General features: G+C 58.1%; 1 protein-coding gene and 1 long non-coding RNA gene across 3 annotated transcripts; both read right to left on the reverse strand.

The window, feature by feature from the left end:
- Positions 1 to 5172: 5172 nt before the first annotated feature.
- On the reverse strand, positions 5173 to 10499 carry LOC126913603 (uncharacterized). 2 transcript variants are annotated; one of them, XR_007709193.1, is made up of 3 exons: positions 10419 to 10499; positions 7405 to 7529; positions 5173 to 5958 (listed from the first exon to the last, which is right to left on the reverse strand). It is a non-coding gene; the product is annotated as an uncharacterized LOC126913603 (long non-coding RNA). The 2 variants fall into 2 exon arrangements; XR_007709192.1 differs by having other exon boundaries at positions 5173 to 5961.
- A 571-nt stretch (positions 10500 to 11070) lies between these two features.
- Positions 11071 to 12349, reverse strand: LOC118261075 (microtubule-associated proteins 1A/1B light chain 3C-like). Its single transcript, XM_035571727.1, has 4 exons — positions 12298 to 12349; positions 12138 to 12193; positions 11744 to 11850; positions 11071 to 11290 (listed from the first exon to the last, which is right to left on the reverse strand). Exons 1-4 carry the CDS (start codon positions 12347 to 12349, stop codon positions 11071 to 11073), a joined length of 435 nt encoding a protein of 144 aa, XP_035427620.1.
- Positions 12350 to 18645: the final 6296 nt, after the last annotated feature.

Below are 18645 nucleotides of genomic sequence, written 5' to 3' on the forward strand. Positions count from 1 at the left end.
TTCCCTTCCCAGCACCATTCCTGGGTGAGTCACGGGTGAGCGGCGCAGCTCCTGGTCCCGCAGGGGCTCTGGCTCCGTCCTCCGAGCGCGTGTCAGCCCTTGGACGCCGGCGCCGGAGCAGTGACGCTGACGGTAACCGCTTGTGACGGCGCCACGTTTGAAGCCTTCACTTCTCCGGAAGGATCATTTAAGGGATTTCCTCTGGTTGCTCTCCAGGAGGAGGCTGTCACATCCCAGGAGATCGGGAGCTGGGTTGGAGGCAGAGCGGGCGCTTCGTACCCGGTATTAAAGCGGGGCTGCCCGGCTTGGGGATCCCCGCTTCCAGCCCTGGAGAGGGGCTTGGGGAGGGAATCGGGCTCGGGTCAGCCCAAAATTCGCCCTGGGAATGCAGCGAGCGCACCGTGGAGCGCTGTCCGAGCTCGTGGCTCCAAGCCTCGAGGGGATAACGGCCACGTTGGGGCGAGGTTCTGGTGGTGGTTGTGTTGAAACGGCGCTCGTTGCTTGTGCTGCTGAGTGGTTTGATCCCAATGTGTTCGGTTTTTACGGAGGCTTGACAAAAATCGCCTTTTCTGGATGAAAGCGGTAGAGCTGCGTGCTCGGGGGCTCGATTCGGTGCCTCTGCTCCCAGGGCTTTGCTGGCACATCGCTGGGTTTTCTGTAAAAACCGAGGGGCAGAGGAGCTCTGCTGAGGCGTGCACGTTTTCTGTTTGTTTGTGTTGGGCTCCAACTAATCCCTCTTCCTGAATACCTTGATCCTTCAGATCCTTTTCCCCAGGACTGTCACAACCGCCGCAAAATCCTCTTCTTCGCATCCGCGGAAGCCCGCTCCTCCCCTTCCTCAGCTGCCCTGATGCTGCTCTGCGTTCATTTAACAAGTCTGCTAGGTTTCCTGGCTAATCCCTTACATTCAGGTTGCTCTTTCCCCTCCTGGCACCACACGTTTTTCCTTTAACCTTATAAAGGCACCGGTGCAAGGACTTTTGGGGGAGGCAAAGTCTGGCCCGGAGAGGACCTGCGTGTGCTCGCGTTTTGCTTACGTGAGCTATTATATCTGTTACAGATGAGGAAATGCGCTGCTCGGACTGCAAATATTCCAGCCAGGAGCCATCTCCCTCGTTAGCCGGTCGCGGTCTTCGGCTCGGAGGGTGCCCGGACCTCTGGCTGCAGTTGTTGCAACGAATAAGAAGCGAGAGGCCTCTCCCTGCGGGGCCATTTTGTGAAAGCTGCCTCGCAGCGTGGCGTCTGCCCAGGGAGCATCTTTTGCTTCCGATAGTTCTGCAAACATACCCTTAATTGGATCATCAACTGGATCTAATTTGCCGAGCGCGCCTCCCCCCCCGCGCTTCATTACGGGTCTGGGCAGCCGAGCGGCGTGCGCGCCAGCTGCGGGAGAGCTGCTGGCAGCTTCCAAGGACGCCGCCGGAGCATTTAGCCCTGCTGTAATGAACTTTCCTGCTAATTATTTTTAGGGAGCTTAAAGGACAGCCAGCTCTCGCTGCTGTGGCCTGGCTGGAGGGCGCGGGACGGGGAGCGTGCACGGGTGCAGCCTGGAGGGACGCGATGTTTTGCACCGGGCTCTTCCTCCGAAAGGGGCTAGAGAGAACCAAGGTGGTTTTTTTTTTTCTATATTTTAGCCCAAAACACATTGACTGCAGCCCAGCCAGGCTCGCAGGGCGTTAACAGGCTTGCAAACTCATGCTGGAAGGGCAGGAGCCGTGCCTGCAGCGACGAATTATTAGAGAGCAGCAAGTCGCAGGGGCTGCTGCGTGCTTGGAGAGCGGGGGAGGGAAATCTTGCCTTCGAAACGCAGCTGAGGCCAAATTCCTTGGGGCATTCGCCACCTCTGGTCTCTGCCCACGTGAGCAGCAGGGAAGGACCCGAGTGGGGAGCCGGCGGCGCCGCGTGCCGCCCGGCTGCTCTATAATGGATGGGGAGCATGCTTTATTCATGTGCAGCAGCACGGGCGAGGATTCAGGTCGCTGTTTCCACGAAAGGGCTTGGAGAACGTTTAAATGTGACAAAGACTCCGGCGGCTTCACCAGAGCGAGGTCTCCTTGTCCCCCTCCTCCTGCCTCCCTGCGGGCAGTGGAGCCGCGAGCGTGGGGAGCCATTTGCCCTTGCGCGATGCCAAACTTCCCCTTTTGCTTTTAAAAGTGTTGCTTTGTTTTCTTTAATTATTATTGTTTTTAAAAGCAACCGTTTTTCCATCCCAAATGCGTCACAGCTGCTTTCCTTCTCGTAGTTCTGCTTCCTATAGGATTTGGGCAGGGAACGAACGACGGGTGAGCGTCACCGGCGTTATTTGGATCCAGCCCAACGTGCTTCAAAGGCGTGTGTGGCCACAGGGCTGGTAAATCCCATGGCAGTGCCCAGGGTTTTCTTCCCTGTGGCTGGAAATCAGGCACGTGGGGCCGGCAGGACCCGGTGCTTGCGTGCTGGGATGGCGGGAGCCTGGGCAAGCTGCTCGCCTTTGGAATTTACAAAGGGATGCTTTGGGGTGGGGTAGCGCTGCCCGGCTCCTGTGCACGGTGGCATTCAGCCACCTGAATTAAACCTCCTTCCTCCAAAAGGTTTGGCCACGGATAACGGCCGGGCTCTGCTCCTGCAGACTGCTGCCTCCTCGCCCTGCTGGGAGCTGCTGCGGGGAAGCCACGAGCCGGAGGAACGGCCCCTGGAGGTGGGAGCAGCTTTGCACAAACCTGGCCCACCGCAGCAGGCGGCGCCGCCGCCGTTCCTCGTCATTCCAGATGAGTCAGAAACTTCGCCGGCTTCCAGCAGGTTTGCCCCGTGGGCCGTTTGTTTGTTTTTCCTCCCTCTCGCAGCCCCGGCTGTAATGATGAATCACGCTGCACCTCGTCAGCCCCGGCGGGTGACAGGAGTGATGGGAGCTGCAGAACGGCCGGAGCTCAGCTTTACGCCGGGCCAATTAGTGCCTGGTTTTATGCTCTTCAGTTGGCCCATTAAACGCGGTCCCTTCAAACAAATATTTGGAAACCTGCAGCGCCAGGAGGGATCGTTCTCTTGGGGGGGGGTGGGTGGAAGGAGACTTCTCCTGCCCCTGGGCAAGCATCCCCGTGGCTCTGAGGTCAGCAGAGAAAAGCCAGGGTGAGATGCAAGGGCTGGGAGCTGGAACGAGAGAAATGCAAAGCAGAGATGGTTTGCGCGCCTGCTGTTCGCTGCGGTAACACACCCTGGGATGCATCCAGCCCTGGATGTGCCCCAGTCTGCTGTTTCTCACCCTTTATGACCTCGTTACGCATAGCTCATGATTTATTTCAGCGCCTTTGGTGTTTGGGTGCATTAAATCGAGCACGACGCTGATAACCTGCCGTAGCTCACCCCCCCCCCCCCCCGAAATGAAAAGCCAGCGGCTGAGGCTGAAGTTGGATGAACGGACCCCAAGTAAGCAGCCGTCCTGGCACGTCGTGCTGCCTCAGCTCCTTCCCCGTGGGCCCAGCAGCGGGGCCGTCTTGCCGTAATTCACTTACGGGCTTTAATCGCTGAGCCCTTGTTTGCCTCCACTGAGCCAGCAGAGCTGGAAAATCCTATTACTCCTTCCTGAGCCGCGGGTTTCTGCCCTGCTGGGACCTGTCTCCCAGCCTGGTCCCATCGGCTGTTTCGGGGTGTCCAGGAGCAGCACCCCAGGGCTGCGAGCCCTGCCTAATTAGCTCATTTCAGCCCCGTTAATGAGCAGGGAGTAAAGCCCGGTGGGCGAGGCAGGGAATGGCTTTCCCCCTGTTTGCGGGGAGCACCGGTGCCCGAATCCCTGTTGAGTTTTGGGGCTGCAGCCCTCCGCGCCCCACTGCAGGGCGCCGCCTGCACCGTCCCACCCCGTAAGGATGCTCAGCTGCATCCCAAAGCTCCCGGGTTTCCATGGCAACTCCCCGAGCATCCAGGCTGCCGCTGCGGTGCTGGGAGGGGGGCTCAGCATCGCCTCCTCCGCCCGCGCTGGGGAGGGCTCAGCAGCTTGGCATCACCCCCTTCCCCCCCCCCCCCCCGACCTTTTGGCATTTACTTCCCTACCCCGTGCAATTCGGGGCAGCCCTTTAGGGCGGGGGGGTGGCTTTGCCCGGAGCGGGTTCAGCATTTGGGCACGGCGCGGTGCTCGCGGGTGTCTGTCTGCAGCTCGGGGGGTGCCCCGCGGTTTGCGTGCCTTCCGTCTGGTTTATTCAAGCGCGCGAGGACGCGCGCGTGGCTCCGGCAAGCTAATGAAAAAAATGATTTTTGCGCCCGTCTCCGTCCCCTTCGCAACTCGGTTCCCGAAAGCCGCCCCTTTCCTTAGGACGCTCGGTCCCTTCTGCTTCCCGCTGGCCAGCCCGCCCCGAAGCAGGGATGATGATAAATAAGAGCAAAGAGTGGAAAGAGCTGCAATTAGCTCGCAGCCAGCCTGCGGCGAGGCACCCGAGCCTTTTGTTGGGAGCTGGGTGTCTGGCGCAAAAACTCGCGAGCAGCCACCTGGCTTCCCCGGCAGAGCCGAGCCCTCTCCTGCTGAATGGCTCTCAAAGGCAGATGATGACCATTATCCCAATCCGTAGAGGCAAATGATGCATTTCCAGCCCTCCAAGTGCAGCCGCAATTAATCAGAGTCTATTTATGGCAGGCTATTCATCAGAAGGGAAGAAATCATCAACATTGTAATGGGGCAGCTTTAATGTCCACGCATTCAGAAGCGAATCTCAGCAAGCTGCTTCCAATCTGCACAAACATCTCGCTGCCGTGGAGCGGGAATACATTTCCATATTAATGACCGGAGGGGCTGCTATTACTTCCAGGGAATGTGCTGCTAATGCAGAATGAGCGCGCTTGCACCGGCAGGATGAGGCCCTGGTGGGCAGAAGCAGCTTTGCCTCCGGCCAGGTGCCTCTCCCCTTGTCCCCTTCCAATTTTAGCGCAATTTAATGCTTTTTTTTTTTTTTTTGGCAACGCCACGAAGCGTGGCTTTAATTAGGGGCTTCACAGCGTGAGTGTATCCCCCACCCACGAATGGGGGAAAAAAAGTCACGACCTTGATTGTCCGCTCAGCCCCGGCGGATTCGGGCAATGGATTTCCCCTTGTTGCTGGATTCGGGCAGGGGTAATTCGGGTTGTTCACGAGGCTCCTTCCTCCTCGCATCGGAGGGAGAGCTGCCGAGCAGCGGGGCGTTTTATTTATTGTGGTGGAGTTTTGTCTGGCTGCTTTGCCTGCAGATATCTGGGAGGCAACGGCGGAGAGAGGGCGAGCTTCGCGGCCGTCCAGCTGTTTCCAAGATCTGTTCCTCCCACCTGGCATCGCCGCGGGGCTGTTTGGTGGGGAATCCCCTTCCCTCCCTGCTCCTTCGCGCGCTCCGACGCTCGGAAAGAAGGTAAAAGTCCTCTGCTGCTTTCTGCGAATTTATTATGCAAAGTGCTGGAAGAGCCAGAGCAGAAGGAAGGGGCCCCTCGTGCCCGGATAACGAAATTACCCAGACGTCAAGGCGTCCTACCGGGAGCACTTGCCATCAAAAAAAAAAAAAAAAAAAAAGCACATTTTTTATCCCTTTCCAGCAGCTGTAAATCTGCAAAGCAGGAGCCAGGTTGCGGTCCTGGGGGAAATCTTTAATTCGAACAAAGCAGCGCTGCTGGTTTCGGGGGACGGATGGAGAAAGCGGTGAATTATTTGAGGCTTCAGGGCCAGGCAGGGTTTCCGTCTTCACGCACGAGGCTGTGATGGAGCTCGCGGCGGAGCAGAGCGTGTTTGAGGCAGCGTGGTCCTTGGGAAGAGCCTCCTCTTCCTCTCCAGCTCCATCTCCACCGGAGCATCCTTGTGGAGCCGGGGGGCGCTCCCCTTCCTCTCCCTTTTCTCCCTTCGTCTTTTCTCGTGTGCTCTTTGGGCTGGATCAGAGGCAGCCCCCAGGTGCTCCTCTGGCTGGGTGCTGGTGGTTGGGTGTCCTCGCGTCCCCTCTCCGGCCTCTGCTCCATCACCGGGCACCAAGGGGGCCTCTGCTGATGGGGAGAATTCAGGCAAAGCCGGGATCGTGGAGCAAAATAGCGATTTTCTATTTATTTTTATTTTTTGGCTGCTCTTGCGCCGAACAGCAGGAACGCAATTAGCGGCGGTGTTAACGGAGCTGCTCCCCCCCCCCCTGCTCTGCCCTCCTGCGCCTCCTTTCTCACCTCTGCCTCTCGTTTTGCAAAAAAAAAAAACCGAAAAAGGGTACACACACACACACACCCGTCACATCCAAGCCTTTATTTTGAGAGGCAGCCTGATGATCAGTGCTAATAAGGCAGCCAGAGACGAGGCTGGATTCCTAGAAGGTTTCTATTCGTAATGAGCGTCAATTAGAGAAGTTCGTCACGTTAACGCCACCGAGATGCCATCAGAGGAGCCGATGCCTTCTGCATTTCCCCCCCACACCCCCACCCCCGATCCTAAAAGCCTGCTCAGGCTGGGAAGCGGAGGGATTTGCGAGGGATCCCCCCCTGCACGGCCTGGAGCATCCCTCTTTTGGGGGTGCCGCTGGGGCCCTGCAGCCCCTGCCTCTCGCAGCCCTCCCGTAATCGACAAAAATCCCCCGTGCTGTGCTGGGAGGGCAGCGCTGCTGTCTCCTATCCCTCTCTTTAATTTCTTCCTTCTGCCCGGAGCGAGCCAGGACAGCTCATTAGCTGCAGACCTGGTGCTAATTGCTTGATAGGGAAGGTGAATCATTGCCCTTACTCATCCCGCTGGGGAGCCAGCGCCGGCCAAAACCCAGCTCTGAGATGGACGAGGGCGAGCAAAATCCTGCGATCCCCCCAAAGGCTCGGTGCCTTCGGATGCTCAGGGTGCAGGCGAGGAGCCAGGCTGGGTGCAGCCAGCTCCGGTCTGAAATATTCCCTCCTGCGGGTTATAAATAGCGCGGGATGTGACTGCGGCGAAACCGCTTTTAATATAAAGTAATGAGGAGGGGAGGAATGCAGGCAGGAAATATCACCGCTGCCGGATCAACCTGGATTTAGCGCTGAAATTAAAGAGCCTTGGGGGATCCCAGGATAAATAAAGGGGAATAAATGGCTCCGAAGAAGTGAAAACGTCGAGGCTGGGCTCGCTGAGCCCTTCAAAGCCGTTCAAGCCCTGCAAAATGCGCAGAGGTGCCGTGTCCCGCCGGGCAGCAAACCCTCTTCTGGGGGTTTGGGGTTTAATTTTTTCCATTTGGGGCTATTTTGATGCATCAAGCGGCCTCACCCCCCCCCCCCCCCCCCCCCCCCCCCCCAATTACAGCAGCAAGGTGCAGGAAAAATGGGTTTGGGGGACAGTGGATGGTGCAGGAGCCTTTGAGCCTTCTCCATCGCTTCGTGGCCACAGGATTGAAACCCAAGGCAGAAGCTTCATGTACGGAGCCCCCAAATTTTGGATGGGGGCTTAAAGCAGGCAGAGGAAGCGGGTGTAAGCGAGGGCTTAATCACCTCAATGTGGAGATGGCTTCGTTATCCCGGCTCTGATGGAAAACATCTCTTCAAGGGTGAGACAAAAGGAGCTGAGCATAATCAGGAGCCAGTGTGCTGAGCAGCGTTTCCCACACAAACAGCGCCTTCAGAGATGAAAGACCAATTTACAAAACAAAGGCACGTCACTTCTCCCACCCGACAGAGCCCAAGCAGGGATGTTTCCCTGCTGATGAAGCCGCACACCAGCTGCGAAGGGAGCTTAATGAGGAGCAAGGGGCAAAATCCTGCCCAGCTGGTGCAGGTGGGCACCTGGGGGACCCTGGTGCTTGGGCTCAGGACACGGCCACCAGCTTGTTCTCACTTTTTTTGAGGGATTTGTGCCCCAAAAGGGCACCGGTGGCCCATGTTTCATCTTGCTCTGTTTTAGGAACTTGAGTGACTTGCATTGCATGTAAGAAACGGGGAGGAGAAGTGCTCGGCGTTACAGCTGGCTCCTTCACACCCAAACATTGCAAGGCCCTGCTGAGAAAATTAGTTGCCTTATAATTAACTCAGAATTGTCTCGGCAATAAATATGTGATTATATTTGTACGAGGAGGGACAGCTTATGATTACAAACGGCATCCAGCAAAATAAACGAAGCAGCCGAAAAGTCCGTCAGCAGCCCCTTCCGAGCCGGTTGCTTTATTTCATTTTCCTGATGGACCAAATGGAAGGCAGGTGGCATCTTTTAGCATCACCCCCCGGGGACAAGCTTCCCTCTCTTTGCAGGATGTGATGAAGATGGACCCGAGTTCCCCCACCACCTGCACCCACACTCCTTGGGTGCCCTTTGAGGCCACCCAGAGCAGCTAAAATGCCTTCAAGCCCCTCCTTTCACAGCTCCTCATCCCACAGGGCACATCAGCTGCCTCCCACTGGCCCTAAAAATTAAAAATGCCTTTTTTTTTTTTCCCCCAAGAAAACCCACCCTGGGGAGCAGGGTCCCTGGGGACCCCATCTCCCAGCTGCTTCCATTCAGGGATTTGTAATGGGAAGAAGTCAAGCGCTTATGTGCCACGTTCCCTGAGCTGCTCTATCCCTCCGAGGAGCCTTTTTAGAGGATAAACAGCCACTTTTGGGTAATCCTCACCGGGCTCCTCAGCACTTTATGTCTGTGCTTGGATCTGGAGCGAGCAGAGAGCCCAAAGCCCCCCCGTCCTCCCCATGCCCTTCGGAGCATGGTTAACACTGGTGCATATCCAGATGCGTCTCCTCCACGTGTGGTTTGCTCCCTGGAGGGATTTCCCCGGTTATGGGGCTGGCAGCAGCTTTGCACCGAGCACACCAGGACCAAAAAGGTCCAAACACACGGGGAACGACGATTAAACCACAGGAGAGTTTTTGTAACAGGGAGGTTGGCACAGCTCGGGGCCAGAGCGAGAGATTCAGCATCACCTGGGAAGGAACAAGGGGGAAGGGAGGGTGGGGATGATGGAGCTGGAGCCTGGGATTGTTCTGGGAAGGGAAACGGAATTCCAGGCAGCTTCTGCCCTTAAAATGCCCTTTCATTTTGAGATGAACTGCCCATCTCCCCCAGCCCCATCCTTTTCCTGAAGCCAGAACAAAGGGGCTAAAGGGGCCAGGGGCTCCTCTCAGCGAGCATCGGGGTGTGGGACAAGCAGCTGCCATGCTCAGAGACCCCTTCCCAAATCAAACTGGGGATGCTGGGGGTAGAACCACATCCCACATGGTGGGAAGGGGCTGGTGGCCAGCAGTGAGAACCCCCCCCCCCCCCCAGGTGTCAGCGCTCACCCCCATGCTCTGCTCCACTGCTCTGGCCCTGAGCTCACTCCTGGCTGCATCCACCAATAATTGCAAGCAGCAATTAGTGCAGAAGATACTGCAGAAGAACGCAAGCAGCTCACATCTGCGAGCAGCCACGTGCAAATCAAGCAGCAAAGCCCAGTTCCCCATCCAGGACATCGTGCAGCCCCGCAGAAGGGTTTGGAGGCTTCCCAGGGTGCTGGATTTAACTGAGCACTGGCTCCAGCTGGTAACTGCGAGGTTTTCCTGGCAGGGAAGGGCACCCCATCCCTCTGCAACCACTACACAACCTGGTGTGGGAGGAATGGATGCGTGGGGGGGTGGGGGGGGGAGGATTTGCAGGGGAGCACAGCTGCAAGGCAGCTCAGGTCCTCCCTGCTTTCAGCCTCTCCTGGCTGCAGACGCTTTCTGGGAAGCGATTCTCCCCGCTAGCGGTGAAGGATGCGCTTTCATCTCCCAGATGCCAGCCCCATCCATCCTGCTCTGATGGGGGTAGGGAAGGGAAGGAGAGGATGGATGGAAGATGGGGGGGGGTCTCTCCCCAGCCCCCTCGTACCACACGTGGTGCTTTTCTGCTTTGCTCCTAGCCTGAAGGCTTCCAGGCAGGTCTCAGGTGTCGGAGGGATGCTGCTGGAAAAATAAAAGACAAGCGTGCTCACACGAGGTGGTTCAGCACGGAGCTACCGGGGTGCTCCGAGCCAGCCCCGTGGAGTTACGCACGTGGGTGAAGCGGAGTCCTCGCCCTGACGAGCTCGCGGTCTTAATTACAAGATGCCAAGAGATAACGGGAGTGTGCAAACACAGCGAGGTGCGCCAGCCCCTTCCCTATTCAGCAGGGTTTGGGGTAGAGCTGGATCAGCTGCGGGCTGACAGGTTAAATACACGTTTGTAACAAAAGCACCCCGCGCCGGCTTCCTGAAGCATTCAAGAGGCAAACAGTGCCCCAAAGTGCTTCCCCGGCTGCTGGCACCCATGGAAATGCCTCGCCCCATCCCAAAACCTCGGGTGCTGCACTGCTGGGGGGGCAGAGATGGCTCGGAGGGACCCGGGTGGCACCAAGGCGCAGCCCCCAGCCCCTTCTCTCCATCCTTGTGCAGGCGGGGGGGGGGGGACTTGACTCACCCCCCCCCAATCACATCAGGGACCCAGCTCCTGCTGCTGGTGGCAGCTAGTTTTAGAGCTTATTTATTAACGTTTTAACCGTAAAACGTGCATGAAATACTCACCCAGGGTGACGAGGCACTTTCTCGCAAGGGAAGCCTTAAATATTTAAGCAGCGCTTTGCAGCATCGGCGGCAGGAAGCGGCGGTGCCTGACTCACAGCACGACGCGAAAATTCGAGCGCATTTTTAAGCTCTGCTGCAGCTTTTTGCTCCGTGCCCTGTCGGGGGGGGGGGGGGGAGGCAATGGGGGGCTCAACCCCAGGCTCTGAGCAGGGAAGGGATATGGGGAGCTGCTCCAGGGGTTGCTTTTGCCCCATATCCGATGGGGGGGGGAGCAAAATCCTTGCCCCTCTCTGTGTTTTCTCCCCAGTAAAGCCAGGGATGAAGCCAGGTTGATGACCAGGGGAACCGGCCCGCTCCCGTTCTCTTTATTCCAGCAGCAGCTTAGCACAAAACCTCCACAACCCATCAAACTCCTCAGCCCCGATCCTATTAGGAGAGCAAAGTGGCTTAGAGAAGCCCAAGGTTTCCACGCAGCCGGCCTGCTCTTGGGCTGCAAAGCCTTGCACAAAACCCCCGGAAAAAAACAACCTCTGCGTGGCCCCGAGCGAGCCAGCACCAGCCCCTGCTGCGCCAGGGGAGCGATTTGGGCCTAAATCCCAAGGATTAAGGAGCAGCCGGCAGCGGGGTTGGGACCGGGACAGAGCCACGGCCATCAAACCACGGCCAGGGAGAAGGCGAGGTCGGGGCTGGACGGGGTCTGCCGGGGAAGGAGCCCCCCGAACATCTCCTGGGAGGCGTAGGTGAGGTAGAGGAAGCCGTCCTCGTCCTTGTTGTCGCGATACAGCTCCTGCATCGTGACGGTCATGTTGGGCAGCCCCCTGTTGTTCACCAGCAGGTAGAGGGTCTGCGAGGAGGCCAGGCAGAGACGCGTCCTGGCGAGGGGAGGGGAGGCACCGGGTGAGTTTTGCGGCAGATTGGCGGTGGCAGGACCCAAAAAACACCCAGAGGGGAGGTGCAGAGCTTACCTGCATCCTTCCCCCAGCCCGCTAAAGCTGGGGCAGATGGGGCACAGCGGGGGGGGGGGGGGTGTCCTGCCTGCAGGGCTGGAGCCCCCCCCCCGCGGGTCCCAAGCTCTTGGCCAGATGCTGCTCTCTTGCAGGGCTGGGGCAGGTTGGAAACATTGGCAAGGAAACACTCTTGGCTAATTGCACAGGCTAATTGCATCAGGTTGAGGCTAATCAATGTGTGCCCGGTGGGGCAAATGCCTGAAGCAGCAGCTTCCAAGTCGGGCTGTTTTTGCAGGATCAGCTGCATCCAGATGGGGGTGTCGATGCCCCCCCCCCCAAAGGAAGCCCCCAGACCCCTCTGTGTCCTTCACCGCTTACCGCAGGGTGACAGCAAACTGGGCCAGGGGCAGGTCCTGGGACACCAGAAACTTGGTCCTGCTCAAGGGGGGCAGGTTCTTCTCCTTCTGGTAGCGCTCCACCACCACCTGCAGCAGAGAGAGGAGGCTGGGGGGGGGGCGAGACAGGGGCTGGGGGGCAGCTCACGGGGCTTGCAGGGGGGCACAGGAAAGCAGAGCCGGTCTTTGAAGCTGCTCCTGGCTTGCTTGTAGCCCCCTGGGGGGAGAAGGTGCCACCCCTGTGGCTGCTTCGAGGTCCTGGGGCGGGGGGGGGGGGGCCACAGGGGACTCCTTTGAGAAGCTGAGGTTTGGGGAAGAGCCCGAAAGCCCCCAGCCTCACGCTGGGGGCTGGGAAGGGAGCGGGGCGCAGCCCTCACCGGGATCTTGTTGGGGTACTTGATGCGGATCTCCGTCACCTCGTGCATCCTGGTGGCTGCAGGAGAGAAAAGGAGGGAGCAGTGAGCACAGCACCACCCATCCCTATCCTTCATCTTCATCTTCATCCTCCTCCTCCTCCTCCACCCCCCAGGGACCCACCGAGGCTCTTCCTCTGCTTGAAGGGACGAGTGCTGCTCTCAGCCTGCTGCATTTTAGGGCTGGAGGGGCAGTAAGGGCACGCAGGGGCTGCTGATATAGGGCTGGGGCCGCCCCAGCTGCGTGGGGTAGGAGGAGCTGGGGGGGGGGGGGGGGGGGGCGAGGAGGGGGGGGGGGTCTGGGCTCTGCTGGGCAGGCAGGGAGGGATGGACGGATGGAAGGAGGGAGGGAGGGAGGGAGGGATGGAAAGAAGGATGGAAAGAGGGAGGGATGGATGGAAGGAAGGATGGAAAGAGGGAGGGAGGGATGGATGGATGGAAGGATGGAAGAAAGGAGGGAGGGAAGGATGGAAGGAGGAAGGGAAGGAAGGAAGAAAAGGGAGAAGGAGGGAGGGAGGGAGGGATGGAGGAAGGAAAGGAGGGAAGGAAGGAAGGAGGGATGGAAAGAGATGGAAGGAGTGAGGGAGGAAGGGAAGGAAGGGGAGAAGGAGGGAGGAAAGGAATGGAAGGATGGGTGCAAGGAAGGACAGATGGAAAGAGAAAAGGAAGGAAGGGGAGAAGGAAGGAGGGATGGACTGAAGGACAGAAGGAGGGAGGTAAGGATGGAAAGAAGGATGGAAGGAGGAAAGGAAGGAAGGAAGGGGAGAAGGAGGGATGGATGGAAGGAAGGATGGAAGGATGGATGGAAGGAGGGAAGAAGGAAAGGAAGGAAGGGGAGAAGGAGGGATGGATGGATGGAGGAAGGGAAGGCAGGATGGATGGAAGGAGGGATGGATGGAGGGAGGGAGGGAAAGAAGGAAAGGGAGAAGGAGGGAGGGATGGAAGGAAGGATGGAGGGATGAAGGGAGGGATGGAAGGAGGGAGGGAGGGAAGGAAGGAAGGAAAGGGAGAAGAAGGGAGGGAGGGAGGGGGGAGGAAGGGAAGGCCGGGTGGTTGGGGGGTTCCAAGCAGGCGAGGGCTCAGCGCTGGGGCTGGTCCCTGCGGGGGGCAGCGGCCGCACCCTAGCACCCAGCCTCGCACCTTTGGGTGCTGCCGGTGCCGGCACCACCAGGAGGAGACGCTGAAGCGCGGTCCCCACGGGAGAGCACGCTGCCGGTGTTGTTCAGGCGATGCCAATTCCCTGGGTCAGGGGAGAGGCGGCTTTTGAAAACAAATTAGCCCCCATTACGCCAATTAGACCCCGTTTACCTTCTTTTTTTCTTTCCTCCTTTTTTTTTTTTTTTTCCCTGCTTTTTCCAGAGCCACTCATGCGTGCTCCGCAGGCTCCCACCGCTCTGCGCGCGCTAACCTTGGGAAGCGAGGAGGAGAGGGAAGCAGCCCAGCTCATTTAGACATGCCAGGGACTGAAATTGGCCTCACTTAAATGAGCTCTTTGGCATAACGAGGCCATCTCGGGCTGCGGGAGGAAGGCGCTGGCTTCGGAGGAGCAGCAGGAGGGAGGCAGGAAGCCAGGGGCTGGGGTTTGGGGGTCCCGGGACACTCATGGACCACTCGGGGTCCCAGGGGGGATCAGCAGCTCCCCCACCCCGTGCTTTGGCTGCCGCTGTCCCCACGCGGTCCCCGTGGGCGCCGAGCATCTCAGCCAAGCAGCTTCCCCGGCACTTCGGGTGCAGCACAGCACAATCCATCATCCCTTTTTTTTTTTTTTTGGATGTGTTTCATATACATATCTAATATATTTTGCTGTTCTGCAATATATTAGACTGTATTACTTTGCCGTAAAAAATCCCTCAGACACGCTCATCACTGGTTTGGAAAATTACATTAGCGATATATATTCCATCTGTGTAGCGAGTTAGGCCATTATAAATTTATACCCCTAATAAATTTAATTCTCGAAACTTTGCGTGGGATTCAGAGTGGGAGAGGGGCATTTTCCTCCCAGATGATTTCTGAACAATAAACCGATAAATATTAAAGCGCTTCTCAATTTGCTAATAAAAGGAATCGATTACTGTTCTCCGACTTAATTCTGCTCCCAGGCAGGTGCTAATGACTTTCCTGAGAGCAGAAAAGTCGCGAATTAAAAAAAAAATAAAAATAAAGTATCTCCATTTAAAATCAGTTCATTAACGGTGAGCATCTATTATTTATCGGTTTAATTTCCAAATATTGCTGCGATGCTGGGCTGGACCCTGGGATCCTGGGTCTTTGTGGAAATGCGATGCTTTCATTAGCTCGAGCTAATTAATTAAAGATGGAGGTAAATTGGTTTTCCTGATTGGGAGGGGGGGGCATGCTCAGCCTTGGGGTGCTCATCCTATGAGGATGGGGGGGCTCGATTTGGGGGAAACGGGGGGAAAAACCCCATTGTGGCGGTGGCTTTTGCCCTGAGGGGGGCACGAGGAACGTCCATGAGGAGCCCCCGAGCTTCCCGACTGTAATTTCCTCGGAGAGCAAACAGCGCCAGAATAATCCAAATAAAAGACAAAAAGCAGGCGCCTGGGCCGGGATATGGGGAGGGAGGAAGGCGGAGGTAAAATTTATACCTGCAGCTTCCCCAGCTGCTGGCAGGCGTTGCTGGAAGCAGGAGCTCATCTGTATTCCTGCCTGCTCCGCTTGGGGCCCTGGCGGAGCAAATTTCAGCTGAAACTCATAAATAAATCCTCTTCTGCCCAAGTTAAGTTTTATTCATAGCTCATTTCGTGATACACTGGAATTAAAAAAAAAATATCCCCCTAGATTTGGCTTTAATCTCACATTAAATATTAAAGGAGCAGGCTGCCCAAGGGTTGGGGGGGGGGCGGGAGGTTTTGGGGGGCTCTGGGGTGTGCTGATGGGGTGTTGGGGTAAGAGGCAGCTGCTGGCTGCCCCATGGCACCCCACCCCTTTCCCAATCCCAATCCTCATCCCTATCTCCATCCTATCCACATCTCCATTCCCAGCCCTATTCCCATCCCAACCCCATCCCTGTCCCTATCCCTAGTCCCATCCCATTCTCATCCTTATGTCCATCCCATTCCCATCCCATCCCCAACACAACCCTATCCCCATCTCCATCCCTCCCCCATCCCAACCCCACCCCATCCCCATCCCCATCCCATCCCCATCCCAACCCCAACCCCATCCCAACCCTATCCCAACCCCAACCCCATCCCAACCCTATCCCAATCCCAACTCCACCCCCATCCCATCCCAATCCCAACCCCTTCCCAACCCCAATCCGAACCCCATCCCATCCCAATTCCTCCCCCATCCCCACCCCATCCCCATCCCCATCTAACGATGCAATTTAGGGTGCAGCTCCGTGCATTATAGACAAAATGTCTGTGCACACTACGCTTGGGCTTGTTGCCTTTTTGAGCCACGACACCTATCCCTGACCAGCCGCCCACGAGCGCGGTGGTGCTGGTGGGAGGCCCGACCTCACCCGGGGAGGCTGGAGGCTGCTGACGGATGGCTTCCTCCATCAGCAGCCCCCGACCTCGCCGCTATCCCCAGCGGCCATAAATCCACCCGGGGTCGCATCTCCTGCTCCCGGCGGATGCTAAAAGCCCAGAGCGGGGAGCGGGGAGGTCCCGTGGGGAGGCCGAGGTGTAAATCTCAGTGCACCAGAGGCTGGCGGAGCGGAGCCCGGCGCTCGTTTTTTTCCGGCGGCCGGTTTTAGCTCCCGCTGCTCCCCGCTTCCCTTCCATAAATAAGCCTCAATTATCGAGCTCCCGCTGCCTTTCGTTCGGGGGAAAGTCCCCGGCGGGCCATGACGGGAGCGGCGGCTGCGAACACCACAATAAGTCTCTGCAGTAAACATGATTAGCGCCGAATCCCCGGCTCGGGTGGGCGCGGGGGTGTGGATCTGCTGACGCTTAATGATGAAGCTCGTTAGTAACGGGAGGGCTGGTGCCTGGCGAGCCTTGGGACACCACTTTCGCATCCCTCGTAGCCATTCTGGGGGGGCTGTTGTGATTTCGGGGCACTTTTTGTATGCATTGAAGGGGGGGGGAGTGAAGAAACCCTCCTATTATTGGGGGAAATATCAGGGGAAAATTCCCAGCGTGATGCTGAGTCCCCAGCTGGGATGGCAGCGGAATAACCAATGCGCCTCCTGGCCGGGCTGCGCCTTCACAGGAATCACAATCGGCTGGAAAAACCCAGCCTGCAGGATGAGTGATTTCGGGCAGGGAGACAGGCTGGTTTCCAGCAGGCTTTCTCCACGTGTCAGGTTATTAAACACCCTGCGTTTGGTTTATTTATTTTTTTTTTTCATTTTTTTTTCGCACCTCCCCCCCCCCGACTTTCCCCATTCGCAGCGTGCCGTTCCGACGGCGCGGAGGCAAGGCATCGTTTTCTCCCCGACCGAACGCGCCGTCACCGGCAGCTGCACTGCAGCACTCGCCGCGTCGCCTCCGCTCCCACGGGGCCACCGGCTCGGACCCGTGTGCTGGGGGGGGCTACATGCGATGCTGAGCGATGCAGGATGCATGCCTCAGGTGCTGGTGCCGGGGATAAGGGCACGTTGCCCTCGCTGTCCCCCAGAGCTTTCGCTCTGCCCCATTAATCTTCGTTAGCGAGCCGACGGGCTCGGTGGCATTTTTTGGCCTCGGAGGAGGAGAATCTGTGATGGGTTTGGAGGTCGGGGGTGGTCATGGAGAAGTGGAAGGGAATATGGGGAGAAGGGGCTGGGGCTGTAGGGTGGGGTGGGGTGGGATGGGATGGGGATGGGGATGGGGATGGGATGGGGATGGGGATGCGAATGGGGATGGGGATGGGATGGGATGGGGATGGTAATCAGGATGGGATGTGGATGGGATGGGATGGGGATGGGGATGAGGATGGGATGGTTGAGCTTAGTGATATGGTTTAGTGGAGGACTTGTTCGTGTTAGGTCAGAGGTTGGACTGGGTGATCTTGGAGGTCTCTTCCAACCTAGATGATTCTGTGATTCTGTGATTCTGTGGGATGGGCATGGGGATGGGGTGGGATGGGATGGGATGGGATGGGATGGGATGGGATGGGATGGGGTAGGATGGGATGGGATGGGATGGGCAAGGGCATTGGGATGGGGATGGGATGGGCATAGGAATGGGATGGGGGTGAGGATAGGGATAGGGATGATGATGCAGTGGGGATGGGAATGTATATGGGGTGGAGATAGGGAAAGAGATGGGGGATGGAGACAGGGATGAGATGTGGATATGGGAGGGGATGGGGATTACAGATGGCATAGGGTGGGATGGGATGGGGTGTCAATGGGATGGGACAGAGGTAGGGATGAGGATTAAATTGAGATGGGATGGGCAGGGGGATGAGGATGGGGATAGGGAGGAAGATGAGATGGGGATGGAATGGATATGGGATGGGGATGGAGACAAGATAAGGATGGGAATGGGATGAGGAGGGGAAGGGGATGGCAATTGGGATGGGATGGGGCTTGCACGCCTTGCTAAACCCCGCTCTCAGCAGCCTGGAGAAAAGCCCCCGGCGCTGCTGGAAGCCGCTGCTGACAAACGAGGGCTCCTCACAGAAGCCGTGCTGCAGCCCGGCCCCGCATTGATGTCTGTGGCCCACGGGTCGCTTGGATACGGCCTCACCGAGGCGGGGAGCCTTGCTCAGGCATTAATTGCTAAATCACCCTTGCAGGGGATTTGCCATCCGCTGCCTGGAGCCAGCAGCCAGGCGCCTGTGCATCACACACGGGGCCGAGCCCCGTCCTCCTCCTCCTCCTCCCCTGGCTCTGCTCGACACCCGCCCTGCCCGTGCCAGGGTCGTGCCTCGCTCTTGGCCGCCGGCCCCAGCAGCAAATTAAAGTCCCTGCATGAGCGAGCCTCGAGCCACGGCGCCAAATGGGGCTGGAGGGGGGGCTTGGCTGAGCCCCCGCTCGTATCCCAGTCACTGGGGCTGGGGCAGAGGCGCTGCTGGGGAGCAGCACCCAGACCTGGAGCACCCCGGTGCCAATGATGCGCTGCAGAAGGGGTGCCACAAGGGGTGGTCTGCCCACCTCTGAACCCCTTGATCGCCCCAATTTCATTATGTGAAGGTCCCAGGGTTGCTGGTCCCCCCCTGCCCAAGCTGTCTCAGGGCCAGGGCTGCAGCCCCCGCACAACAAACTGATCATCGAGGCTGGAGCGGGCTGGGCTGTGCCCAAATCCACCCCTGGAGGTTTGCCAGGTTGGGGAGATTCCTGCCAAGGCCTGGTGACAGCACCAGCCCCTCTGCTACCTCCACCCACAGGTCCCCCCCTGTCCCCCACCCCTTTGGCCTTGCTGTCACCACCAGCCCCTCTGTCCCACCTCCTCCATCCTCTCCATCCTTTCCCTCCTTCCATCCACGCCATCTGTCTCCTCCATCTCCTTCCTCCCCTTCATCCTTTCCATCTCCACCATCCTCACCATCATCCCCATCCCCACCTCCTCCA

This window comes from Cygnus atratus, chromosome 30, assembly GCF_013377495.2.
Source record: "Cygnus atratus isolate AKBS03 ecotype Queensland, Australia chromosome 30, CAtr_DNAZoo_HiC_assembly, whole genome shotgun sequence".
Taxonomy (NCBI): domain Eukaryota; kingdom Metazoa; phylum Chordata; class Aves; order Anseriformes; family Anatidae; genus Cygnus; species Cygnus atratus.

Bases quoted from the DNA above. Each gene is read 5' to 3' on its own strand.
- LOC118261075 (XM_035571727.1), bottom strand. From the start codon at position 12,349: ATGCAGCAGGCTGAGAGCAGCACTCGTCCCTTCAAGCAGAGGAAGAGC. The intron at 12,194-12,297 runs GTGGGTCCCTGG...TCTCTCCTGCAG, and splicing joins CAAGCAGAGGAAGAGCCTCG to CCACCAGGATGCACGAGGTG. The intron at 11,851-12,137 runs GTGAGGGCTGCG...TCTCTGCTGCAG, and splicing joins AGTACCCCAACAAGATCCCG to GTGGTGGTGGAGCGCTACCA.